Source organism: Gouania willdenowi, chromosome 2 (genome assembly GCF_900634775.1).
Source record: "Gouania willdenowi chromosome 2, fGouWil2.1, whole genome shotgun sequence".
In the NCBI taxonomy this organism is placed as follows: Eukaryota; Metazoa; Chordata; class Actinopteri; order Blenniiformes; family Gobiesocidae; genus Gouania; species Gouania willdenowi.
This window is the reverse complement of record NC_041045.1, coordinates 5,817,836-5,832,778: the sequence shown is the minus strand read 5'-3', so window position 1 is coordinate 5,832,778 and position 14,943 is coordinate 5,817,836. Positions and strand designations below refer to the sequence as shown.

Sequence of the window (14,943 nt, the reverse complement as noted above, 5' to 3'; positions counted from 1 at the left end):
CTGTTTATTAAAGTCTTTCCTCATTAACGTCATGGCAGAAGGAGATTTAGCAGAAAAATGTAGCTTTTTGTGCATTTTTTTTTTGTTTCTCATTGAAAATCAAGCCTCTCTCCACAGGCTGGAGATCAATCAGGTGATTAGTAGGGGGCGGAGCTACAGCAGCAGGTTTTCATTCCTTCATCTTGGTCCATGAGCAGCGTTGGCCGTGCTCTCTAATAAACCTTTGTCATGGGGTGCAGGGAAGCTGTTTTCTTGGGGTTTGTGTTTCTCTTCTCAGGTGGAACTCTCCTCTCCTCCTCTGTGAACATCACCACCAATGAGCCCGTGAACCAAACCCCTGCAGAGCAAGTCACAACAAGCCCACAGCAGGCCCGAGGTCATCAGTCGGAGACGTCCACGCCAGGCCGGCCACGCGTGTCCCCGCTCAGCTACCGGCTCAGGAGCTACCAGCTCAGGGGCCCAGGAGGAGGATCTCACAGGCCGGAGCTGCCTCTGCCTCCTCACGTGCTGCAGCAGACCCTAACCCACAGTGTGTTGATGGACCCCAGGAGTTTGGAGGCCACCAGGCTGACCTCGGAGCAGCTGGAGCGGAAAGAGGAACGTTTGTTGCACCCGGGACCAGATTTGAACCCGCCCCTTCCTCAGGGAACGAAGGTGGTTTGGAAAATCAGATGATTCCATAATATCTCTTTAAATTCAGTGTAAATGAGTGTGAGTGTGTGTGTGTCTGCACTTGTGTTGCAGGTGCAGGTGAAGTTTGAGCAGCGGGTGCCGGTGTCGGCTAAAAGTGTCTCTGTGCACTGCGGTGAACGGAAAGTCATCGTAGAGGTCGATAGAAACTTTTTAGGTAAAGGGTTTTCTGCTGAGGGGCGGGGCTTATTCTAATGCAGACCAATCAGGCCAAAAAGTAACTTCAGTGACGTGTGTTTTGGTGTCATTTTGTTTTTTCTCATTATGTACGTTTTGGGAGTCATTTTTAATCTTGTCTTGAGTGTTTTCGTTTTGTAATTTTCTGTGATTTTAGTCAATTTTTCTTGGGTTTTATGTTGGAGTTTTGTGTGTTTTTGTGTTACGCTTAAGTATGGTTTTGTCATTGTGTTTTTGTGAGTTTGTTTTTTTTTTGGAGTCATTTTTGTGTGTTTTTTTTTTTTGGTAAATTTTTCTTGGGTTTTACGTTGGAGTTTTGTGTATTGTTTTAGTGTCATTTTGAGTTTATGTTGTGCTTGTGTGCTGTATTTTTTTCCCTTTTGTACATTCTTCAGTATTTTTCTTGTGAATTATGAATCATTTTGTGTATTTTTGTTTTTGTTTTTGGTGGGTCTTTGGGTAATTTTTCTTGTTTTGTGTTTTAGTGTCATTTTGTGTGTTAGGTTGTGCTTGTTTTGTGCATTTTCTAATTTTTTTGCACTTTTGTTGTTGTATGTCATGAATCTTTTTGGAGTCATATTTGTGTATGTACAGTATATTGTCGTTGTCATTTTGTAACTTTCTGTCATTTTGTATTGACATGTTTCATGTTGTCCCTTTGTATTCTCTAATTTAGTGTGTTTTGTCCAGGATTGTGAAACTGAGCTGATCTCCCTTTTAAATGTCAATCAATGGTGTTTCCTCTCATTTCTTGGCACTGAGTGCAGAGTCTAAGAACAGCTTTTATTCTGCCTGTGGCTCTGAGTGTCACTGAACAGCCTCAGGTTAATGCTGCGCTCTGCTCCCAGGGAATGGTCAGCTGGTGCGACCCACTGACGTGACCTTGGGAGGCTGCTCTGCGGTGGACGACTCTGGCCTCGTCCTCCACTTCCACGCCGAGGTCCACGGGTGTGGCAGCACTTTGAAGGTCCGTGCACGTGAGCTCATGCACGTTTAAAGCCCTCCTAAATGTTTTTTTTTTTTTTTTTTTTGCTTCCTTCAGATGACTGATCAGGAACTCGTCTATACATTCACCCTCAAGTACACTCCAGCACCCATCAGCAACACCTTTATATTGAAAACCAACCCTTCACAGGTGGAAATTCAATGCTTATACCCAAGGTAGGAAAAGACAGTCATTATTATTAATAATAATACCAAAGTTGATATCTTATGGAGCTCTACTGGTTGAGTCGTCTTATTTTTAGACACTTTAACTGAGCTTGTAGTCAAGATTTTTCTACCAGGCGTCACAGGTAAGCTGTTGTTTCTGATTGGTCGCATGCTGCGTTTGCACAGGAGGGAACCAATCACAGCAACCCCTGCTGAGCCGAGCCGCGTTACTATCAATGAGCAGATGAAGCTGTGTGACCTCCGGGTTGTTTCCGGTAGATTTTGTCGATGTATTGATGTTGTTTTTGTTTTTTCTTTTTTTAATGATGGGACAAATACTAGTGTTAAAAACAGAAATGTATTTGATTTGTACGTTTAATTCAGGCAGCTCTGTGTGTGCTTTCCATGATAGCACATATAACTTGGTATATTTATTATTTAATGTGTTTTTTTTAAACACAAACTAGCTTTTATATAGTGCTCAATAATTTTATTTTTTCTTTGAATTGTTTAATGTTAAATAATTTATTATTTTTATGTACATTTTGATACTTTATAAATTCCTACCATTTCTGCTTGTTTTGAATGTATTTATTTTTTCTCTCTGATTCTTTCTTGTTTTTATTTTATTCATTTACTTCTGTGTGCATTAGTCTCTAAACCTTTGGTGTTAAGTAAATAAAGTTTGTTTGATTAAATATTTGTTCACCAAGGCAGGAAAAAGTTTACAAACATTAAATTGTGGGATGTGGAGTCCTGCGTCCATGGGACTCCACATCCCACAATGCAATGCACCAAACTTGTTTGTAGATGGAAACAAACTTTCAAGAAGTGATTTCAACCTTATGTCTTTTTTTTTTGTTTTTTTCAAATTATCTTTGTTTTATTAATTGAGGCATAAAAAGTAAATAGTCTCGTGCAGGAAGAATAAAGGCCGCTTGGGAGAGCTCTTCTTCTCTGCTTCATTGTCTACTAGGAAACTGTCGCCCCCTGTGGTCAAAGATTATTTTTTAACTGTTTTTATCCTCTGGGTTTATATCAAATTATTGAACTTTTCCTGATTATTTAGAGCAACAAATTGGCCTTTTGACTGAAAAAGCTGCTAAATGATCTAAAAATCAGGCTGAACGTTTCTCTCCAATAGAAAATAATGGGATGTTTACAGGCAGTGTGACATCATCAAACATGTGACGGTGGAATACAGGTTTTAAAACGGTAAAGTAGTCCCATTTTTAAAGTTAATAAAATTAATATAGCAAAAAATGCGTTTAGTTTGTAAAAACTGGAGGATCCACATTTCTAATTAGGAGTTGTTCATCAGTTCACCTTCTTTAACCCCCTGTTGTGATAAAAAGCACGGTTTTAAATTGGCGTTTTAATGGGAGGATTGAATCTGTGAATACTTGTAGCTGTGACCCACTTTGAGTCGCTGACTGACATCTTGTTCTCTCCCCTCCTGTGTTGACAGGCGGCACCAGGTGAGCAGCAGCGGCATGGCGCCCACCTGGAACCAGTTTGTCTCCGACATCGCAGCCAATCAGCGACTGCGCTTCTCCCTGCGTTTCATGACAGGTGGGGCCAAGTCGGAGTGGAAACTAAATGGCAAACTTAACGCTGACAATGTGAAGTGCAAAGAAAGAAAAAATAACAAAGAAAACCTTGATTTGCAGCAGGCGGGGCGGCTAATTTCCCCCGTGGTGGGTGTAATTGCAATCACTCCTGGCTTTTGCTGTTAAAAATGCTAAACAGGGACTTGATAAACCTTTGGTGCATGATGATGAGCTGAAATGACACGCATTGTAAGCTGCCGCTCACCCAACAGGGTCACGACTCACGCCCATCGATACGCCGCCTGTTGCACTTTGTAATCATTTTAAAGCCACACACGGAGCTTTGGAATGAAATAAGTTGGTCTCACGGCATCACCTGAGATGTGTATAAAGTTGGAAATGCAAGGGTTGTTATCAAATTTGGGCGTCTCATTCATCGTGAAGTCTGTGCATTTTTGTTTTGTAATTTTCTGTTGGAGTTTTGTGTGCTTTAGTGTCTTTTTGTGTTATGTTGTGCTTGTTTAGTGTTTTTTTTTTTTTTTTTTTTTTTTTCATTTTGTGCATTTTTTTTCTGGATTTTTATTGTCATTGTGTGTTTTTGAAGTCATTTTGCCTATATTGTGGAGTAATTTTTGCATATGTATATTCTCTGATTTTGTGTTTTAGTGTATTCTCTTGTGAATTTTCTGTTATTGTTTTGCGTGTGTTTAGTCATAAAATGACTATATAATGACACAAAACAAATATTATGTTGTGCTTCTTTGGTGTATTCCCTCATTTTGTGTCGTGTGTTGTCATTTTGTGTATATTTGCGGTGTTTTTTTGTCATTTTGAGTACGTATATTTGGTTTAATTATATATTCTTGTCTTGTGCATTTTTTTTTTTTTTTTTTTTTTTTTTTTTTTTGTCATTTGCCTGTTTTTAGTTATTTTGCGTATAAGTCATTTTTTTTGCATTTTTGTTGTGCGTTTTTGGGGTCAATTTCTATATTTTCCCGTCATTATGTGCAATGTTGTTGACTGTTTATCTGACTTTTTGAGGCATATTATTTTAAGTGGTTGCTGTGTATTTTTGGAATTTTTTTTGTCCATTTAAGTCGTTTTGTGTAATATATTGGGTGTTATATTCCTTTTTTGTGTATTTTCCCATCATTGTTTGTTAGTTTTGTGTCATTTTGTGCTTGTGTAGTGTATTCTCCCATTATATTGAAGTCATTTTGAATAGTTGTCTCTCATTGTGCTTATTTCTCTGGCCTGACCTCACGTCGTCTGCTTGCCTGTCCCTCTGTGTCTCATTAGACGACTGGCAGATTCAGAGACCCTCCAATGTTCACTTTCTGAGTGAGGTGATGCACATCGAGGCCTCGGTGCTACAGGGTCACCACGTTCCTCTGAGCGTCTACGTGGACAGCTGTGTGACCACCGTGAGCCCCGATCCTGCGTCAGACCCTAAATACTCCTTCATCAGCGATTATGGGTGAGAAGTTAACGAAAAGGACGGAAACGCGTCATAGCCGAGGGGCCGACGAGAGTGAAAATTTGATTAATGGATGAAAAAAAAAAAACCCAAAAATTATTACATTTCATTTAATAATTCAATTAAATTGGAATCCAAAGCATTTTTTTTGAGAAGAGAGGGAAAAAAAATACAGAAACCATATATTTTCTGTTTTTTTTAAAACAGAAAATTAAACATTAGGAGAGAGAGAGCCCATTTTTTTAATTTCATTTTTTTTTTTTTTTTTTAAATTGTGAGACAGGAAGTTGACATTTCAAATATGAGTCCATTTAAGGACTGTGCTGTGCTGATTGTAACATAAATTGATGGACATGAATAAGTTTGTTGTTTTTGGAGTGTTTTTCTTTTTTTTTTTTTTTCTTTTTTTTTTTTTTTAAATATTACTGAAAATTATCCTGTTTTTTCAGGTTATATAATTCATCCCTTCTCGACCAACCATGATAAAGAAAAATGCCTTTTATTTTCAACCTTTTTTCTTCCATATTATCCTTTTCTGAATGGACATACACTGATTCCTAACATTTAATTTATTGATTTTAGAAACAGAACATTTAAATCAAATTTTTTTTTTTTTTAAGTTTTATTTAACCCTTTCTCGGCCCAAATTTTTGAAAAAAGCCCTTTAATTTCAGTCTTAGTATTTGAATGTCATTCTTTGTTGTTTTAATGTCCTTCCATGACCAGAACACACAGTTATTGTACGGTGGCGTTTTGGCCTAAATTTGGCTCTTTTAAGCTTTTAAATGCGTCTCGCGTGTGTTTTTGCCATGATGAGGTGTTTTACTGATGCTAAGCTGACGGGTGCCAAGTCTTACTTCATGCAGAGGAGCCAGGAGGATAAACTTCATTTCCAGCTGAAAGCCTTCAGGTTCTTCCACGATGATGCAAAGTCGGTAAGTACAGCTGGGGTGACATGTTTATACGTTCCTAAAACCTTTGATCACGCTACATGTACGTCGACACCTGAGTTTCTTCAAGTCGAACATCGTTTTTTTTTTTTTGTTGTTGTTGTCTGTGGATGTTTTGAGAAAGTTAAGGTGTTGCTTTGTACTTTTTCCACTTGGCTACTGATGCTTTCTAACGTTCCAAGTTGGCATAAAGTGTGTACGTTATTGGGTGTTGTTTTGGGACTGGACGTAGCAACAGGAAATGAGTTCATGCTGTTGCCAACGCATAAAAACGCACCACTGCTGATTATCAGAATGTAGCCTAACACTTTACATCAAATTATCGTTAAGAGTCAAACTATAAAATACTAAAACAGCCACAAAGGGCCTGAGTACCTAAACGTGTGCATCGAGGATTAGTAATTTTTTTTTTTTTTTTTTTTTTTTTTGTCAATGCTATGTTATTTTCTGCATTTTGATTGTGCATTTTTGTGGTCAATTTCTTTATTTTCCTGTCCATATGGGTAATTTTGTTGGCTTTTTGAGCTATTATGTAATGTGTTATTTTTGTAGTCATTTTATTTAAGTTGTTGCTGTGTCTGTCTTGTCATTTTGTGTACGTTTTGAATGTTTTTGTGCGTTTTGCAGTCGTCTTGGAAGTTGTTTTGTGTATTACATTGGGCTTTATATTCCTTCCAACTTCTTCAATTACAATGTTTTTGGGATTTGGGGGCCACATGTTGCCTTTAGTCTCATTTTTTGCGGCCCCCTGGCCGCCAGTTGCCCGTGTCAGCCGTAGGATATGCAGTCTGATGGACGTGACAAAAGATGGAGCAGTTTGAGTATTTATGCATCATGTTTAACGCGCAGGTGTTAACTGTCACAGCTTGACCCACAGATGGCTGCAGTTATTGATGGGGACGTAGGCTTAACTTTCTCCATGTTGAACACCAAAAAGCGCAAAAAACCATCGTTTTAAAAAGGCTTTTTAGTCTCAAGCTTAATAAATCACTTGCAACAGGCGATCAAACACCTGCAATCAGTGTTTGCACCCAATTCAGTGTAAATCGGGCCCTTAGTGTCATTAAGAGTTGATTACAGGTCTTACACCCTCTTGTGGCGCAAACTTGTACTACAACGCACGCTTGACTAAAATAGACGGTAAATATTGACGACTCACGACCCCGTGATTTTTGACGTGAAACAGAATATAGCCAATCAAGAAGTGAGGGACACGTAATGCTGCGTTCAAGGCAATTTGGAATTCGGCATTTCCGAGTTTAAAATTCCGATCTGTGAGTTCACCGGCAGTACATGGAAATGTCTCAATATTAGAAACAAAGTTACTGATTAGGCACTCCGACTTCAGGTGGCGTTCAAAGTCACTTTTTCAAGTAGGAAATGAGAAAGTTCTGAGTTGTTTGGAACGCAGCATTGGGTCAGTTTGATCATGTGACATTTCAGCCTTGGAGAAGGATCGCTACTGGGATTATCGGCGCTAACGCACGCGCTACGATCAAAACTGTTTTGTTTGATTTTTTTATTTATTTATTTTTAATCTTCATGTGCACATCTCTAGATTAAAAAAAAAAGTGATTTAACACTTTAAACGTCTGTCGACCTACTCGTAGTTCTACATCACGTGTCATCTGAAGGCGACCCTGGCTTCTGTTCCCATTGGTCCACAACGCAAAGCCTGTTCCTACATGACTGAAGCTAAACGGTTTGTACATTTCTCAGCCCTTTATGGGTAGTTTTTATTAAATAAAGCATTCTTCAACCAAGTGTGTGTTCTTCTTTTCTGCGTAGGTGGGTGGCATCAGATGGAGACAACAGGGTGTGTAGCTGCTGTGAGACCAGTTGCTCCGAGCAGAGACGGAAGAGAAGCCTCGCTTCAGACGATGGTAGTCTGAACACCTGACCCACCACATGGAGAAATCGGACATTTGATTGTGCAAAGTCCCAGTTAAGATGAATCCCTGTGTATTTGAGGAGGGAAATGGAATTGGTTACAAACCAGGGCCCGGTTTTTCAGAAAGTTTAATCTGGATAAAATTGCTCTGGATTTGGTAATCCTTTGGATAACCAGAACTCATCTGTGTTTGACAGGCACGTCAAGCCTTTGGAGACCCTGACCAACATCCTGTATTCTGCCAGAACCTAAACCAGCAAATAGGATGTGCAACAAGGAATATAGTTGGAAACTATTTCTGATTTGGATTTAAGAAAAAAAACAAAAAACAGTGATACATTGCTTTATTATCCTGTTTTATCACTAAAGAATAATCTAAAAACAAGCGATCAATGTTTGTGATTGTGATGAATATACATTAATTAGTGACGGAATTAAATATATAGTTTCTGGTCAATATTGACAGCTGTTTGGGGGTTTATATTATGAGGTCAAACTCTTTCTACTTTGCTGGAGGCCTATACTGTTATGAATGAAGTGGATATATAGTATTTGATAAATTTTTAAAGTTTTAATACGTTTTGGGGCTTAAATCCTCTCTGAATCCACCCTTCTGGGATGAAACTGATCCCAATCTGACTAAAAAGTTCTGAAAAACTCAAACTAAAGGTTTGACTTGTTATGTGATCTAATCCGATTCTGTTTTTCCTTTTGAAAAACCCATTTTCAAGATTGAATTCATACAGATTACTTTTGAAAAACCGGGCCCAGGAGACGAGTGGATCTTCCACCCGTGCTTAAACATGGCTGCTCTTGCTTGCGTGGTGGATTGGTTCTTAGCTAATCCCTTTTAATTGTACAACACGTCAGTGGAGTGAGGAGCAGGGGCCCCGGCTGGCTGACTACACTAAAGCTTTAAACTCTGCCTGCACTTGCAGCTCTGGAGTGGGAGGGGACGGCTGCTCTGGGTCCCATCCTGCTGGAGGAGCGGCTCCAGGTGTCCGAGGTCCTCCCAGAGATCCATTCTCTGCCTCACGCACGTGAAGTCGCTCAGCCCGGTGAGCTTCTGCTTATGGGGTGAAGAATGTAAAAACCTGGTCACTGTTTCATAGCTGACATATTTTGAACATTTAGCTCACTTTTCTTACTTTAAGCTCATATTTTTATTTTATTTTAGACAAATTCATGTGAAACGACGAGTTTATCATAGTTAAAATTGTGTCAACATGAAAAATAAATGTATAATTTCCAAACATTTAGATTTACATTTAACATTTACAAAATGGGCAGGTCACCGTCTGTCGACGACTAGGCCCCACCCACACTCCACATACCCCACCTTCCAAGGTGTTTTACATCTGCCCCACTGACCTGCCCGCTTTGCGTAATTTTTAAACATTTAGCTTTACACTTAGCAACCAATGTAACATTTAGATTTACATTTAACATTTACATTTAGATGTATATGTCATGTTTACACATTTTTAAAAATGAGATAGAAAATGCAGTTTTACACAAATTTCTTTCTCAAATGAAGGATAAATGTGAGGAAATTCGGCTAAATGTTGTAGTTTTTGACATTCGACACCCCATATCTGTTCGCCCTAAAAAGAAAATAACCACTGTGCACACTATACGGGCCAACACACGATCTGACTGCTCACACTGTACGTTCATGCGCGACACGTCGGGGTCTTGTTTCCAGAAATGCAACTTAAAAATTACAAGAAGAAGAAGAACTCTGAAGTGTCGCCATTAAAACAGACGAAGAAGAAGAAGAACCCGGAAATGGAGAGACACTCGCATATCTCAGCAAAAAGAGCTTTAAACAAGAAAAGACAGCAATGTGATGGACCAGGAGCTAGACTGGACTGGATTTCAGACATGTTTGATTTCCTTATGACCACACGATTGCTGATCGGGAGCTCGTCGTGAGTTCTTAATCAATTCTTGTGACCCCATGTATGATACACGACACATGATCTAGCAGAGACTTGCACGATCCCACAAAATAGACGCACAAGTCGAAAATCGGCTCAAATTGGGCCAAAAATCGCACAGTGTATGCCTGCCTACACTCATTTCAAACCAAATGTTTCCAGTATTTATATTTATAGCAAAAATATTTTTTTTTTTACTAGCTTAGAGTCAAGTGACGGGCCTGGAAAATGTGGGTCGGTTGTCTATGCAAATGCTTCACATCAGCTACTCAATGACAGGAGTAATAGTCGCTGTTAACACCAAAAAAACCGCTAAAGATGTCATGAGTTGCTTTTTTAAAACAGTCACTGGACGAATCACATTATGTATTAATACTCTCAGGATGGAAGAACCATTTCACCCAGTGTCACAAACAAACATTTCTGATCAGGATTGCAAACTCTATCTTTAAATTGGAACACAGACATTGGCCACGTTTACATGGGAGCTTTAATTCCTTTTTAAAGCGGAATAAAAGTGAATTCCTCTTTAACCTGACATTGTAAACACTTGATTCCTAATGCTGATTTCATTTTGAATTAAACTTAATTCCAAATTAGGTGGCTGGTTTTTTTTTTTAAATTCCGAATTAAATAATTACTCTTTCTTGTAAACACTTACCTTGCTTAATTCCACATTAAGTCATTCCGGGTCGTTCTGCGCTTGCGCGACTTGCGGCGATGACACGCTGGTGACGACATAATCCAAGATGGCGGCGTCCCGGACTCCAGCCTAGACTATTTAAAAAGAGACTTAAAAGACATGGATATAATGAAAAGAGTGTATGGACGAAGCATAAACATGCAGACTTTCACACGGATTCATTAAACACACACGAACATCATCATTTTATCCATTCGTCGTTATCTCGTCTCTCCTTCCTTTGGCCATGTGTCTGCTTTTGTTATGATATGTATGACATTTGTGATTGTCAGGGTACAGACATTAGCTCATCAAGAGATAAATATTTATGCACATTATGAGATTAGGAAGGAATTTTACATCTAACAGTAGTTTTTTAATTAGAAGATGTTTTGCATTTACAAATTAAACGATCAGGTATTGTAGTTAGATAAAGATGACATTTACTGCTGATTTAAAGCAATACAAATTATGTACAAGATTATTGATTCATTTATTATTTATCATTGAGTGGTCTAATTTGATTTATTTGGTATACGTATATGAGTTGTTTAATGTGTATTAAGTTTAGAATTTAAAAAAGAAAATTCACACTTTATTTGTTGAATATTTAGATTTTTGCATTTTGCTCTAGGGATGTCCCGATACGATATGATACCGATATTGCAGCCTTGCGTATCGACCGATACCGATATTGATCTGATATCAGCATGAATCATACATACGTATTACTTTTTTTTTTCTTTAATAAAAAAAAACAAACAAAAATGACAATTACTTATTTTGTAGTGTGGAATGTTAGAAAAGGCTTTGATCAAGTGATGTCACACAGCTTAAACTGTATGAGCTGAACATGTTTGTTTTTTTGTTTCCTCCTCAGGGTTGGGTTCATCCATGGTCCTGCAGGGGGGCGTAGGCGCAGCTTTAGCTTTGCTCTTTGTGTTCATGCTTGCTGTAATGTGTAGCAGCGCTAGAGGTTACTTTGTTTGTACCTAATTCAGTTCAATAAAACATTTGTTAGAAAAAGAAAACACCTGAGATTCCAGCTTTGACCATCACATGTTTCGTGGGTTACGACTCCCCGAGGTTGAAGAGGTTTAACCTGCAGCGTCTGGCTGTAAAATGTTTATCGTGTACACTATGAGGTACGGTGTATTGCTCCATCAATCAGAACCCTTTCACAATAAAGTTTGGTGCATTGCTTGGAATAAGATTCCTGAATAATCTCAATTTATTTTGTGAGCAGATTAATAAAATATTAAATTTATCAAATGTATTTGCCAAAAATATTCCCACCGACTCGTAAACCCTTCAAAATAAAAGGAAAAACTTGTTTGTTCTATTTTAATAGACAAAAGGCAGGTCATTATTACAACTGTGGTCTGGCAAAAAGCAAGGCATTTTAAGGAAAAGGATTAAGTATTAATAGACATGGATACGCAACTTTTATCACAGTGAGGGACACAAAAGTTGTCCCTTTCTGAGCCAAGGGCCACATTTTTAGAATTTATGTCAGCACTTGGAAGAATGAGTACTGAAAACAAGGGATTATTTTAGTTTATTATAGTATAATTTTTGGATTTGAAGCAATGTTTTTTGGAAGCATATTGTGTTTATTTGGTGTGTTTTAAGAGTCATTTTGTTTATTTTGTCAATTTGTTTGGAGTCATTTAGTCTATTTTTGATTTTACCTTATTTTTTGTTTCGTTTGAGTCCTTTTGGATATTTTTTGAATTCCTTTTGTGTTTTTTGGAGTGCTTTTTTGTTTTTATTTATTTTTTGGTAATTTTGTGAATTCACATTTTATTTGCCTTTGTGTTTTTTGAGTCATTTTGTGAATTTAGATTTTTCTATTTTGTGTTTTTGGAGCTATGGTGTAAATGTATATCATTTTTGTCACTGTTTTTTTTTTTTTTTTTTGGTCATTTTGGTGTGTTTTTTTATTCCTATTTTGTTTTTTGGAGTAATTTTGTCAATGTATTGTTGGTTTAGTCATTTTTGTCGCTGTCATTTTGTGAATTTAAATTTTGGTGTTCAAGGTTTATTTATTGTTTATGTGAATTAGCGAATTTGCCACGCAGACGTAGTCGTACGTGGGGCCACGGTCAGTCGCCCATGTCTGATTTAAACTAAACCAGTGTCGTGCTTCTGCAAAGCTACTCAGTGTATTTCATATTTAGGGGACAAATGGCAAATAAAGCCACTGCTTGGTTCTCCAGAGTATTTATTACTCAGCACTATCACGCAGTTACCACCAGCTTTATGATAATCTGCATCCAAAATGGAAGGAATAATAAAAAGCATAATTTACACGCTGCACTTCGGGGTAGAGACATAAGCACCATCTTGGTAACAATGGTCATATTTTAGATTCCAGGCTTTTTCCCCCTTTAACACACTCCCTCCAGCTTTTTACCAGCAGTGTAGTATTCATGAAATGGGACTCATCATGAACTGTTGCTCACAAGCCCGGGAAGACGAATAGACATAATTAAAAAGGCCATAAAGGCAGAAGCAGGGGCTTTTATTACAGTAATATGTGAAGGCCTGGGTTTAATGGGGTGTTTGTTCCTGTGTGCAGGCCTGATGGCTGTGCTGGTTTACTGCCGGTGTGATGCTGACCCCCTTCCAGTCCCCGGCTCACCAGAGGCTAATAAAAAGCTACAGCTAATGATGCACCAGCAGGATGCATGACATCGACAAGTGTGCGCACACAGAGGCGCGGTGATGGAGCAGAACACTGAACGTCTGGGTTATTATGTGTCAGGGTGGAGGACAACAGTGGGACAAACTGGGAATTATGGACCAGTGGGTTCTGTTGGGATCTGTGGTCCATTCTCACCTCTTTTCACTGTTGGAAACTGCTTGCTGTCTCGAATCCAACATAATTAGCTATATTGGTCTTCATCCACCTTATTCCTGGGGTTGCTACTGTTAATACGAGTCGCTGGCATCAGTACATGATTAATAAAATAAATAGCCTATATATGTATATCACATCAGACTAATCTCAGGGATTAGTGTAGAATAGAATACACCTTTATTGATCCCCAGTGAGGAAATTCATATTTGCAGCAACATGACAGAGAATAAGAAGAAAAATAAATGCTAGCGTAAGATTATAGTGTAATTGTAACTCTTGGGACAATAATTATTCATAATGACAACTTCACATAGCAAATTAATTTCTCTGAAGAATTAAGGTGTAAAAAAAAATGTATTTATTTACAGCAGATTATGCTATCGGTTGATAACAAGGCTCTTATTTTGAAAGGCTGAAAGCATAAGTTGGTATTCTGTGTGGAAAGCATTGTTAAAATAATGAATCATGTTTGTGTATTTGATTTAGTAATGCATTGGTAAAAAAAAAGATTTGTTCTATTAAAGCTGCCCCTTGGGAATCATCTATTTTTTATTGGTTGCGTCTCCAAATTTGGTGTTAGGGAAGTAGGTGTGGCCACAAAATTGTTGGCTCCTCCTACAGGATATGGATTTAACTAATACCACCAATATTTGTAATTAGTGATTAAAATCACTTCAATGTACTGGATTTCCAGAGAATATCCAAGTGTAAAAATCAACTTTAACTTCTCCTCAGCAGATGTATAAACAGAGGCTGTGAGCTCTTGTTGTCAGGGTTTCAAAATCTCAAATTTATCCCAAAAAAAAGTCTGAGAAAGACAGCAAAACAATGCATAAATATTGAAAATATTCCAAATGAAATAGAGGTTGTTTTTTTCCATTTTGGCACATGTTTTACAGCGTGTAAACAGTGTTAATGTCCTGTTACCGCCTCAGAAGATGCTCGTCCGCCCACAGATGTCTAACGGTTATGGCGGCGTAGAAACGAGTCCACGAGCAAAGCTGGCACCGAGTCGCGAACAAGCACCCGACAGGATGTGTGACCTGCAGGCCGTGCACTTTTATTCCCACACACGGACAATCAGACGTAATGGTGTGTGTCCAGCAGTGCTCCGCTCATGTCTGGCAGCAGTGCTGATATTATGGCTGCAGATGGAGCGTGAGGGGGAATATTGTTCCACGCCATTGCCGAGCTGCTGACATCCTTCTGAGGGGCTCGGAATTTCAGCTTCCGAATTTCCCAGATTCATTTTTGTTTCACTCGTCCCTTTTACGCTTTTTCATTTCATCATCTTTCGCTGTTTAAATCACTTTCCTGGCCAATGAACATCCTGAAACTGCACCAAACATGCTACATCAGGATAATAGGCAACTACTGTTAATAATTTTACTTTTGATATGCCTCATATGATTTACAGATTAGCCACAATGCTAACCCTCAGCCACCCGTTTAACAGGAAAAACCCCATAGACATGTGTGACATGGTCCCACAACATTATTTATGAAACCTTTAATTACCGCCAACTGGTGAAACGCCCTCCTGTTTAGATTTGACTTTAATAGCAAACCTT

The 14,943-nt window shown here is 38.4% G+C and overlaps 1 protein-coding gene across 1 annotated transcript; it reads left to right on the top strand.

Moving 5' to 3' along the window:
• The first annotated feature begins 228 nt into the window (after positions 1-228).
• LOC114477696 (zona pellucida sperm-binding protein 3-like) lies at positions 229-13,299 on the top strand. Its single transcript, XM_028470193.1, has 11 exons — positions 229-654; positions 745-847; positions 1,716-1,834; positions 1,910-2,028; positions 3,488-3,591; positions 4,869-5,046; positions 5,864-5,981; positions 7,607-7,698; positions 7,785-7,879; positions 8,826-8,945; positions 13,091-13,299. The coding sequence occupies exons 1-11, from the start codon at positions 229-231 to the stop codon at positions 13,201-13,203; spliced, it is 1,587 nt and encodes a 528-aa protein (XP_028325994.1). The 3' UTR covers positions 13,204-13,299.
• The last annotated feature ends 1,644 nt before the right edge of the window (positions 13,300-14,943 follow it).

What these genes read in the sequence shown, in the direction of transcription:
- LOC114477696 (XM_028470193.1), top strand. Translation starts at nt 229, where the DNA reads ATGGGGTGCAGGGAAGCTGTTTTCTTGGGGTTTGTGTTTCTCTTCTCA. An exon ending in TACATGACTGAAGCTAAACG is followed by an intron (nt 7,699 to 7,784) that starts GTTTGTACATTT and finishes TTTTCTGCGTAG; the next exon opens with GTGGGTGGCATCAGATGGAG. An exon ending in ACGTGAAGTCGCTCAGCCCG is followed by an intron (nt 8,946 to 13,090) that starts GTGAGCTTCTGC and finishes TCCTGTGTGCAG; the next exon opens with GCCTGATGGCTGTGCTGGTT.